The 12645-nt window shown below is 36.8% G+C and overlaps 1 protein-coding gene across 4 annotated transcripts in view; it reads right to left on the reverse strand.

The window, feature by feature from the left end:
- MLIP (muscular LMNA interacting protein) overlaps positions 1-12645 on the reverse strand; it is a 247151-nt gene that overhangs the window by 34969 nt on the left and 199537 nt on the right. For all 4 annotated transcript variants that reach the window (XM_032864514.1, XM_032864511.1, XM_032864512.1 and 1 more), the window contains one exon: positions 1643-1849. In XM_032864514.1, coding sequence (XP_032720405.1) covers positions 1643-1849 — 207 coding nt within the window. The remainder of the gene's footprint in view (positions 1-1642; positions 1850-12645) is intronic.

Raw genomic sequence — 12645 nt, forward strand, 5'->3', positions numbered from 1 at the left:
CTACCCTCGAACGTTTGTGAATAAACCTCTGTTTCTAGGAAACATAACCAAAATATAAAAAAATAAGCTACTTAATGCAATTGATATTTAGAAAATACAATTATAATCCTCTCATAGATGACAATTCATAAGAATCTGGTTATGTTATTTTCAGAATCACTGACTTTATTTAATAGCTAAATGGATTTCATATATGTTGGCAAGGATTAGATCAGGAAAAATTTCAAAGAACATAAAATCATTTAAAATGTTACACTTTCTCTGAAATGCTGCTTTTTTTCTAAACCAAAAATAAGAAACAAAAGTCATAAAAATGTCATCCTGAACTTTGCCCAAAAATATTCTGTTTGCAGAAAATGGATATTTTAAAGGTTTAATTAAGGGCTGATCATCCAATATGATAGATGCTATTAGATATGAAAAATAAAATATTCTCCATATAATAATATTCACTTTTTAGATGACTGTCTTTAGATTGAGTTTATGAGCATTTTCTCAAACAAACAAACAAAAAAAAACACACATTTTGGGGACCAAGGGATATTGTACAACTACATGCTGGAACATTCTGATTCTGGCTTTTATTCGTTTCCAAGTACAGAGGTATATTCCATTGATAAAGAGAATTTTCAAAATAAGTGTTTTTAAACTAGCTTTTGAGTTAAAAAATAATAACTCCAGGTTGAGTTTAACTAATCAATTCTGTTGTGAAATTTTTAGAAACAAAGTCTGTAATAGACAGGATGACCTTATGGTAATGCTCAGAAGAACAAAGGGCACTTGCACATAAGCTTTGTGTGGTAGTATTAGCCTCTTGCGTCTAGTAGAATATTTATTATTGCATTCCAAAGCCAACTATAAATACTTTTTTCACTTAAAATATACATTTAAAAATCTAAAAAGATATAATTTGTATAAATATACAATATATATTGAAACATTTAAATAATTATATATAAATTGTATCATAAATATAACACTATAATAAAATATTGATATAGTAAATATTTAATATGTATAAATATGTATAAGATATCTATAATATATACGTTTTCTTTGGAGTAATGAACACCTCATTTTACTATCCTATCACTATACATAATGAGGCAGATAGACACATTTTAAAATAAAATATTAATAGCATAATGTATAAAACTGTTGAACCACTATGTTGTACACCTGAAGCTACTGTAACATTGTGCCAACTATACTCAAAAAATAAAATGAAATAAAATGAGATGTTAATGTTATTTTACAGATATTTGTAGACATTCTAAGAATTTCTTTGCTCATTGACTTCAATGAGTGCCTCCTCATTAAGGCACTATAACTTAGAGACTTTTTTAAAGAACATTGAACTGAAACTTGAAGATAAATTAATAACGCTATCTTGTAAGGTTTTGGAAAATTTCTTGGGATTTCCACCTGGGGGTTAGAACATGAAACAGTAAGGAATGCAAATCAGGAAATGATTTTGAAAGCAAAAATAAATATTGAATAAGTTCTCAAGGTTAATTGCTATCTTTTTGTAAGGTCATGGGCTCTAACACAAATATTTAATATTCTTAATATATATGTTTCCTCTACGCTTAAGTTTTAAAATTTGAGCATAACAATTCCCACCTCAGCAGGGAATTCTCACCTTATTATATGTGTTGCCTCTAAACAAGGTGTGGGAATTCCCCTGTTCATCACTCACTGAGAAGGAGGACAAATGACTGAAAGGTCCTGGGGTAAGACAGTCAGCATGTGAGAGGGTCTGTGGAGGCAGCAGGGACTGAACGGGAGGATAGAGTCTAGTCTGATATAAAGGGTGGAGAGAAACAGGCTTGGGAGGAACTGTCACATCCTGGGAAGAAGAAAAGTATAAAGAGCATGTTAGTGGATGAAAGTCAAGCTCACCTGGAATTAAGTCTAAACATTATAGACTTTACGTCAGAGTCTCTTACTAGTAAGAAGGAAGCCTCTGCTCGCACTTAGGCCCCTCACAACACACCACTTTCATGGTGTACTGTCTCTTTCAGGAACTCCTGTCAGTCTCCCCCCTCCAGCTTCCTCCACAGAAAGAAACAAGCACCTGCAGTATCTCCTGAAGGGTGTCAAGGTTGTTATTTTTCAAAGTGTTGAGAGGAGAAATGTTTAAGGAAAGTGAGCATCCATCCCAAAGGTGATAGGATGAGATCAGAAAAGGCTTTGTGGAAGAGGACAGCAACAATGGAAATGAATCTAAGAGTGCTTGTGATTTGGTGTGGAAGAAATGAGGGAGATGGGAAGCCATCACAGAGGATATCAGTGTGCAAGCAGCAGGGCCAAAGCATCGGTTTAATTTGTGGTACCGTTAAGTTGTGAAGCTGGGCTGAGTAAGGGGAAGGGATCAGGGAGAGGTAGGTCTGGAGAGAGACATGAGGTTTTCAATCCAGGCAGTGTGTTCCTTTAGAGAGAAACTAGAGAGAGCACACAGATGAGTTACAGTGTAGAGAGGAGAGGGAAGGAGGCTTTCCCTAGGGTGGGTCTTGAACCTGGAAAAATGGGTGAATGCCAAAGACTTTGAGGAAGTAGGACCCACAGTATGAGGCCGGGAATGGGGGCAAGAAAGCCACGAGAGTGGGAAGTCTTGAGCCTACAAAGAAAAGCTCCAAAAAGGGCCTGTATACATAAATATCTATGAAAGACAGGGCTACTTTTTCAGATATATCTTCTCTTAGATTTCTGAAACTTTTAATGTGGGGAAATAAATCAACAGTGATTATCCTATAGTAAAACCCCTTAGGACATGAATCTTATAAAATGAAACCTTTATTCACCTCTGTGGCCTCAGAGTCAAGTGCAATATGTAATATAGTAGATGCTTAATGCATTAATGACTGAAATTTCAGAGGAATATTATATTTTCTGTGAGTTCAATACTGTATTCTATTATTTCTCTGCTCCATAAGCAATGAACTAATAATATATTTGGTTTTGTGTGAAATGGAAATTTAGTACGAAATAATACACATTGCTCAAAATTATATTTAGCAAGCAAGTAAATTCCACTTTAAAACTGTACATTTAATATTTTTAATGTAAATTTTGGGGCACCTGGGTGGCTCAGTGGGTTAAAGCCTCTGCCTTTGGCTCAGGTCTTGATTCCAGGGCCCTGGGATCAAGCCCCGCATCGCATCGGGCTCTCTACTCAGCAGGGAGCCTGTTTCCTCCTCTCTCTGTCTGCCTCTCTGCTTACTTGTGATCTCTGTCTGTCAAATAAATAAATAAATAAATCTTTAATATTTTTAATGTAAATTTAATTCATTTTACCAATACTATGTATTTTTCAGCCACTGATTGTCTTTCTAAAGTGTACGTTGAACATGTTTGCTATATTGGTAGATGTCTTTTTTTTTTTAAGATTTTATTTATTTATTTGACAGACAGAGATCACAAGTAGGCAGAGAGGCAGGCAAAAAGAGGAAGGGAAGCAGGCTCCCTGCTGAGCAGAGAGCCCGATGTGGGGCGCCATCCCAGGACCCTGGGATCATGACCTGAGCCGAAGGCAGAGGCTTTAACCCACTGAGCCACCCAGGCGCCCCCCCCTTTTTTTTTTAAGCATTAGATTCAAAACTTACTTTTAAAAGACTCAGAAAATTTAAGCAGGTTAGAAAATTATAATGCTAGATCTTTTTAAGTTTGTAGAAATGAGAGATTATAAGCCTCTGTACCTTGAAATGGTAACTAACTGGTTTCTTGTTTGTGCTGCAAGTGTTTATTTTACATATCAAGCAAATACAAATAATTTTACACATGCACGCAGTAAGCACACATTATTATTTTTAAAAAAGCATCCAATTTGCAACATTCTGCATCTCGTTTGTTTGTATTTTTCCCCCATTTAACAATATCGTTGGAATATTTCTATGTCAGTCCATGAAAGATTTGGATTTCCTAGCAAAACACATTACTGAGTTATCTCACGGATATAATTGTCATTCAATTGATTCTTTTGGAAACTCTAGGTATATCACCCAAAATATCAAATAGTTAATGGTATGATCAATTTACCTCCTCTTTGCCAGTTTTCATACTTTTAATTCCTTCCTTTTGTCTAATTCCATTGGCCCCTGCCACTAACATTATTAAATAATGGTCACATTATTGTGCACCTTGAAGGGAACACTTTTAGTGTTTTCCCATTAAAGACGGCTTTTAGATTGAAATATATTCTAATTTTGTTTTATTTCTCAATCAGTGATTTCATTATTTTATCAACAGCTCATTACAATTCTTAATCAGCGTGGAAACTGATTGATTTGAGAACCGAGTCGCAAACACAAAGACTAGGTGTGTAAGGAAAAGGTAGCTTTGTCACTGACAGTTGATGGCGGTTAGGAAGAGGTGAGAGGAAAAGGTGAGCAGAACAGTTCCTGGTTGATGTTTGGCTTCAGCTTTTCTGGGAGGGTTCAAGAACCCATTCTGAGGACTTCGGAAGCCAAGACTGTAGTGATCCTAGGGCAACAGAAGATTCCCTAGATGGGGGACTCGGGCAGGGCTAAGGGCTAACCAATCAGACAGAAAATGTTTCATATTTCTGTGCTCTCTGTAGCCAACCTCCCTATCTCAGGAGCTGGTCAAGCCTGGATACTTCTGTGGGTCAGGGAGGATCCCAGCTCTCCCGGGCAGCTCAGCAGGGAGGGAAGAGCAGAATCATATCAGCATTTGGACAGGCTATAGGGAGTTAAGGGTTCAGGCCAGGATCACTTTGGTTAATAATATGGTACAAAGGTGAAAGAATTCTTGGTGGTGGCCGCCTTGACATAAATGTCACCTGAGGCACCTGTTCGGATCTGTGCTAGTTGTCTTCTATGCTTCGTATAAGCCATTAAGCTGTGATTCTCTTTACCATCATTCTGGAAACTTTCTTTGCCTGTCTCTTTACGTCCGATCTCCTGTCTCCAGATGCCATGTCTTTCTCGGTTCTCTTTTGTATCTATTGGGCCCTAGAGGAGTTTCCTGGGGGGAAATGGAGTATTAGAAGAAAAAATTTGACCTTTGCATGTTGAAAATTTTGTTCTGCCCTTACATTTAATTTTTCCAGTTTCTTTCGTCAATTCTTATAAATTCATTTCCCTTGCTTTCCTTATGCACAGGATATGTTATCATTCTTAAATTTTCCAAATCAAATATTTAATTCATTTGTTTGTATTCTCATATTCATTCATTAACCGTATTTAGAGTCATGAGTTTTCTTCCAGAGACTATTTTGACTGTATTCCGTAATTTCTAATAGACAATAGTTTCATTACTTTTTTCTTCCAGGTAGAAATTTTATTTTGAATTTCCTCTTTAATCAAAAATTTGTTGAAAAGCACATTTTTCAATATGCAGGTAGCAAGGAAGTCCAAATAGTCACAATGCATATGGAAGTTTGTTACTTTTCAAAATATTTTGCCAGAAGATAACTTGAGAACTTCCAAATGATTCAAAAGATATTCTTGGTCCTTCTCTATCTCATTATTATAAAAATACACACACACACACACACACACACACACCCATCTTTATCCCTATATTTTTATTACTATATATAAGAATCTTGACCATATACAAATGTAATATACATAACAGGCCCTTTCTATATACTGTGTGTGTGTGTGTGTGTGTGTGTACACACATCTACAATGACTTTGTCATCAGAGCTTATCTATGGATGTTGATGTAACTTCAGCCTCACACCCACAATTATTTTACATATTCTACTGCCAATTATACCTTCACAATTTTCTCACAGCATTGTAATTTGATATAAAGAAGTCCCTTACTTTAAGGAATAAATTTTCTTTAACTTATTTCTCTTCTAAATCTCCAAAATGTCACTCATTGTAGATTTCATGTGTAGAACACAAATGCCATACACGGAAACTATTTTAAATCTGTGTTTTAATTTAACTGCATTATAAAACTGCAATACGGTATGATTGCTCACTATGTCCTGTTTTAAATATTCAGATATGTTTTCAATGCACTTCATAATGGTATCTGATACAAAGGAATGAATTTCAGTTCACCATTCTATTGTTTTCTATGTATTACTTTATAGTGTTTTCTGCAGCAGGAAGAACATGTATGTTTCCAATTAAATTGGGTTTTTAATTTTTCCTTTATGAATATTCCTCAAAAAAGATATTTATCATTGACTTCAGCAAAATGTTAAACATTATAATATTGAGTACCTCACATCTTTAAACATTACTAAAGTCGCAAAGCATCACCAGGTCCTGAATGCCTACTTTTGTAAATGTCTTATGATGCCATAATGCCATTATTAGTTAAAACTCAAGGTAAAACTATAAATATAGGGCTAGGTATACTAATATGAATGATAAATTAACAATATGGTTGTTAACAAGCTTATACTAGATATAGGTCTTATATCATCACTATCATTTCTTGTTATTTATTCCTATATTAGTCGTGGTACACTCAATCCAGACTATTTTGCAGATGTTTTAAAATAAAACCCCTTGTTCATTTTATGTGGATTATTTTAATTAAAAATAGTTATGTGATAGTGGGTGCCTGGGTGGCTCAGTGGTTTAAACTGCAGCATTCGGCTCAGGTCATGATCTCAGGGTCCTGGGATAGAGTCCCACATCAGGCTCTCTGCTCAGCAGGGAGCCTGCTTCTTTCCCTCTCTCTGCCTGCCTCTCTGTCTACTTGTGATCTCTCTCTGTCAAATAAAGAAACAAAATCTTTAAAAAAAATAGTTATGTGATAAATCATACGTCCGACTGGGCACATGATCTTCAATCAAGGATAAAAGGCTTAAGGAGTAGCCAGCTGAGGGCTCTCTGTTCACTGCACCAAACTGAAGGGCTGACACTTTCCCAGGAAATCTCACTTAAAATATACATGAGTTGTGACTGTCTAGCACTCAGACTTACAAAGGAGACCAGTGTAAATCCATATTAATCGGCAAAGTTTAAAATATTTCTTAGAATTTTAAGTCAGGAGGTGGCCAGCTTTTCCTGTGAGGGTCCACCGAGGATACACAGTAGTCTTTACAAACCATATGTTCTGTCACTATTACCATGGTAGCGTGAAAACAGCCTCAGACAATACATTAAAGAATACGTATGGTCGTGTACCAATAAAATATTATTTATAGGATCAGGTGGTGGACCAGATATGGCCAACAGGTATTAGTGTGAACCCTATCGTACATCAATAAAATCTTCATCATATCTGACCTGTACCCCACCACCACCCCAAGGAACTATCTTGAGGTAGGTAGATACTGCTTTGGAGATCACTATTCTAAATGATTCCTGGAAATGAACATCATCTACCCTGCTTTCGCATCCAATAGATGAATCTTCTAATGTTCTAGTTTTTGAGGGAAGGATAGGGAATCATAAAATTGTTTCATACCCCGTTTCTATCAGTGAGATATGTTACCAAAGCAATTTCTAGTAAAATGCTTTAAACTTGCTTTTCACTTACTTGAGAATTGTCTTTTTCAGTATAAAATACTTAGGACAAATTTTTCAAAAGAAAATAAGCTTAACTTAGGAGCTTGATTTTTAAAAAGGGATTCTTTTATTTGATTATAATATCATATCCTGAAAAATAAGGAACACAAGAATTTATGAAGCGAGTAATACCTTTGTTCGTTATAGAAAATTTTGCAGACAATATGTGGTGAATAAATTAATTTAGTTCTGTTTATTAAGAGAGCTGGAGAAACTGCAGAATTAAGTATTGACAGAGACTTCAGAAAATTAATGCTATAGCCATATCCGCCGCATTTACCACTCTAAAAAAAGCCTACTTTCCCCTCAGCCATCAAGTGGAACTATTTAACTTCAAAAGCTGTTTTCACTGCAATACCAAAGGGCATTTTAAGGCACTATGGGCTCTTTTCATTAAAGCCTGCACATCTGAGACTCTTTTGTTCCATCCTGGCATTTTAAAGTTACCCCCTTTCCCGTGGTTTGGAAGTGAAGGGTGAAAATCCACTTTCTCTTCGCTCCTGCTGTCCCCACTTCACACCATGCAGTGATTTGTGCCTCTGGAAATGCAGAGCATCACGAGGTGAAATTACTGGAGCCCTTTTTTATTTTTTAAGATTTTATTTTTTTATTTAACAGAGAGATACATAGCAAGAGAAGGAACACAAGCAGGGGGAATGGAAGAGGGAGAAGCAGGCTTCCTGCCAAGCAGGGAGCCCGATGTGGGACTAGAGGCAGGACTAGATCCCCGGACCCTGGGATCATGACCTGAGCAGAAGGCAGACGCTTAATGACTGAGCCACCCAGGCGCCCCTGGAATAGCTTCTTGTTTATCAGCCCTTATTCTGGAGGATCTATATGCATTTTAAAAACAGACATACTTTACGCCTCACTTACCTATTTCAAACTCTTATTTGAACCAAAAAATGCAAATATGTGAAGTATGAAAATAAATAGCATATGCTTAGCTTTTTCAAATCCCCTTCACCCCAAAAAGTTTTTAAATGATTCAAATACAATTTGCAAGATAGGCTTTGGATTAGTTAGGGCTTAGCGTTTGTGGTTGTCTAACAGCAAACCTTAAAGAGCAGATGCCCCTGGGAAAGTACTGTGATGGCAACATGCTCAAGGGAAAGAAAGAGAAAATATGTCATAATCAATCACAGTGGGCGCTAGAAGGTTAAAATGCCCAGTTTTGTTTTTCTATACATAGAATTTAATTCTTATCTTAGGGTGCCACCAGAAATGTATTTGGTAGAGAGGTGCCACCAGACATGTATTGAAGAAGTCAAAAAACAACATAGAAAAGAGACTTCGGTGATTTCTCATAACAGTGGGGAGGAGAGAACATATTTGATACCGTCTTAGCAAGGGGTCAAAACCTTTCTTCCAAAATTACAGTGACTTTAAAGGAAATGATAACAATAAACATTTCAAATGTGTATTCCCTTTCAAGTGTCCAAAGCCCTTTTGTGGTGACTATTTTGTATAATCACAAATAGGTATCAGTATGGGTACCATTAGAAATGGGATAAGTAGTCCCATCTTCTTCTAGGATAAAAATTAAGTTCAGCGTTCCCAGGCTCACACAGAATCCATGTTCTTTCCACTGCATTCTACTGCAAGGTTTCTCTCCTTTGCAGGAAGCAGAAGAATCAAAGACTCCAGTAACCAGCAGTCACAAAAAGTCCCTTAAGGGATCAGAGCACCAGAGAACTGGGCCATGGTGTGTGTAGCTTGAGTGTGTAGTGGACAGTTTCACATGAGGAAGTACGGAAGATTACAGGGAAAGTTAAGGTTGACAGAAAGAGACCAAGGTCCAAAATAGGTAGAAATCACTAGAACCTAAGCTTTATGAGGGCAGGGATACTGTCGGCTCGATTTCCAGCAGAGTCACCCATATATGTTGCAGAGCTTGGCACACAAACATTAAAGAGTTAAATGCTAGGAGTAGAAAGAAAGGAATGAGCATGGAGGGAAGCAGCAATGACGCTCATCACGAACATCAAGAAACCATAGCACTGAGGGGACCACTTACCAGGAAATAGGGACTGTTTGTTACCGATTTTGACCTACACAGTAGATTACAAGACTTTCCATCTCCCCAAACATTATGGCCTGAGCAACACTTGCTCCTTTCCTTTTTTGAATCATCTAAGGATGAGAAACCCCAACCAATAATATTTGAATATTTAATAACATTTATCATTATATTCCAATAGCATTTACAAACATAAACACAGAATTGTAGGGTAAGAGGGCACCATGAAAAGTATTTTGTACAATGCCCTCTTTCTGCAGCTATGTAATAAGGTTCAGGATTAGGAAGGACTTCATCTAACAACAGGCATTTTTCATACGCTGCCTGACATTCAAAATTTTCTCTTTAAACAAAAATTCTTTTTTAATTGATTCTCCTGAAACCTAACAATTGGGGAAATATAAGAATGAAGATAAAATGTATAGGAAGTTGGGGAAGCCATAACTTGGCTGAAATATCTAGTGTCAATAAAAATGCATGCCCTTTAATAAATGGGGATATGGCTAGAGGCTATATGGTATGTGGGGAAATCCCATCAATGGAAGCTTTCTTACCTCCTTTATACAAATCAAATAGGGAAAAGTTCTTAGTTAAGGCACAAAAAGAAGATACCTAGTCAGTGCCGGTTGAACTGAAATGCTGTGCAGTGGTAGCATTGAGATTCTTTAGTTTAGTGTTCTTGGAGCTGGAAGGGAGCCAAGAAATGGTGTCGTCCAGGATTTCTCAACTCCAGCACTACTGACATTTCAGGCTGGATAATTCAGCGTTGTGTGAGACTGCCCCATACATTGCTTAGAGGCCAGCATTCCTGGCCTCTGCCCACTAGATGCCAGTGGCATCCTCAATTATGACAACCAATAATGTTTGGGCCAACATCACCCCAGTTGAAAACCACCAGGCCAGCCCAATTCTCTCACTTCATTGATGAGGTTCATGGCTCACAAACACACAGGGTAGAGCTGATTAATCAAGGGTAGAGCTGACTAATCAAGCTTCCGTGGCTATGTTCCAGACATCAGAGTTCTTTCTGAAAAACCAAGCTGCTCTAGTTTTCCTTTGGTTCAATTATACCTCAGAATGAATGAGCTCATCAGATCCTCCCTGGATAGAGGTTCTAAAATTGGGAGGTGAGACTAGCCTGACCCTACAATATTCTGCAAAAGGCCAGTCCTTCCACAAAATGCAGTTCAGGAGAGCCTAACATTTCCTGGAAATAGATTAGCCAAAGATTGAAAAAAACACCTCTATTTCCGAACTTACCCAAAGGAATGAACGTCATACATGCTTGCTTTATTCAAACCGGTAAAATACATTAAGCCTCTCAACTCTACCAGATAAATATAAGAGACAATCCAGTCCTGGTGAGTTGTTTATTACCATGCCAAATGCAATTTTCTATTTTCAAGGAAAAATAAAGGTTTATATCTATATCTATATCTATGTCTATATATACACCCACACATACACACACATACATACATAAAGGTTAAAATGTGTGTGTGTGCATATATATATATATATTTATATATATATATATATATCTCACACCTAAAGGTCCATAAGACAAATTGGTATTTGGATGATCTGGCTGCAAGAGATTAAATTTCTCTTCAGATGTCCGTATTTGGAGATTAGAACATTAGCTTGAAAAAGTCTAAAAACCTGCCAGCTCTGTGGTCCTTGAGGAATCATCAATTTTGAATTTATAGATTTTACAGATCTTCCTTTTCATGCAGCCTTCGAAATAAATAGAACTACATTTTTGCACTTGTGTAATGTATTCCATACATATTCTTTTTCCATATATTTACCATAAAGGACCTGCTTCACCAGCTTGAGTTGAGTTTTCCCACGTGCTGGACTTCTCAGGCTGTCTGTGGCTCTTTAATGGAATTCAAAAACCAGTTTATTTACCCCCTTTTTCTCTCTGCTTCATTCTCTCCTATGCATTCTTTTGGTTGCTGCTATCATTTGAATTTGTTGTTATTCTTGCCCAAATTACCCACCTTTTTTTTCTTTATCTTGGATCACAGAAAAGAGGTTTCTAAATCTCTCCACATAATTCATCTTCAGACTTATATATTTTGCTGTGACCTTTACATTTGTCAACAAAGTCTAATCTCACCCACACTTTAAAATAAGTAACAATCTCCCTGCTGCTTAGAGAGTATAATGTGTTTCAAACACATCAATCTTAGCATTTATATTCAAATAGTACATCCGACTTTCACTGTGTCATCCTCTGTGCTTTCTACCTTGAGTCCTCTTCTTATGGGTCAAAGAAAATTATTTGATAGAGAAGAGAAAATCACAAGCCTCTCACTCGGATCGCATTTCCTAAGGATCTTTATTGTTAAATAACAAAGTTTAATCAAGTAAATTTTAAAGACTTACTTGGCTTTATTAAAGGATTCATGAACCTCCAGGAAGTAGAAGAGAGCTCTGAGGAGTTAGGCAAAATGGAGGGTTTGTAGAAGGGTGGGGCAAGAACATTATTAGCAAAAGAAAAGGATTGTCCAGGGGAGGTAGCTTTGGGGAGGGGGGCAGGTGTCTTATCATGCAGATTGTTACCTCCTATTTCTTTGGTGGGGGGGAATGATAGAAAAATTCTTGACTGACAAGCAAAGACTATATTTCCAGGGGAGGTAGAAACTGCAAATCAATTACGTACTAAGCACAGGTTCAAGAACTCTAAATGATACCATCTGGGGCCCATGGTTTTGGGGTTTTGGGGTTTTTTTTAAACATTATTAATAACCATAAGTCATTTTAAGGTAGTTGTAGAATTGAAACTGTGTAAGGAAAGAGGAAGGGGAGTATTATAGACAGTGTGCTGGAAGAATAGCACTAGTTTTACCAAAACTGTCTTAAATGCCACATTGGTACCATCTATAGTTCTATCTACAGGCTGACCTTGACTCAGAGTTCAAGGAAAAGTTTGGGGTACAGACCGGTGAAGTAAAACATAAGAATGTATCATTTTCCTTGCCAAAACAAAACTTTCTAATCTCTAAATAACACTTACTCTGGATATTACTTAAAATATTTTACACAGCTACCTTCTCTCTTTTGACATTCTAACTGTTGTTTAATAATCTTCAGAAGAAACTAATATATGAT

Source organism: Lontra canadensis, unplaced genomic scaffold, assembly GCF_010015895.1.
Source record: "Lontra canadensis isolate GAN:19392208 unplaced genomic scaffold, GSC_riverotter_1.0 scaffold27, whole genome shotgun sequence".
In the NCBI taxonomy this organism is placed as follows: domain Eukaryota; kingdom Metazoa; phylum Chordata; class Mammalia; order Carnivora; family Mustelidae; genus Lontra; species Lontra canadensis.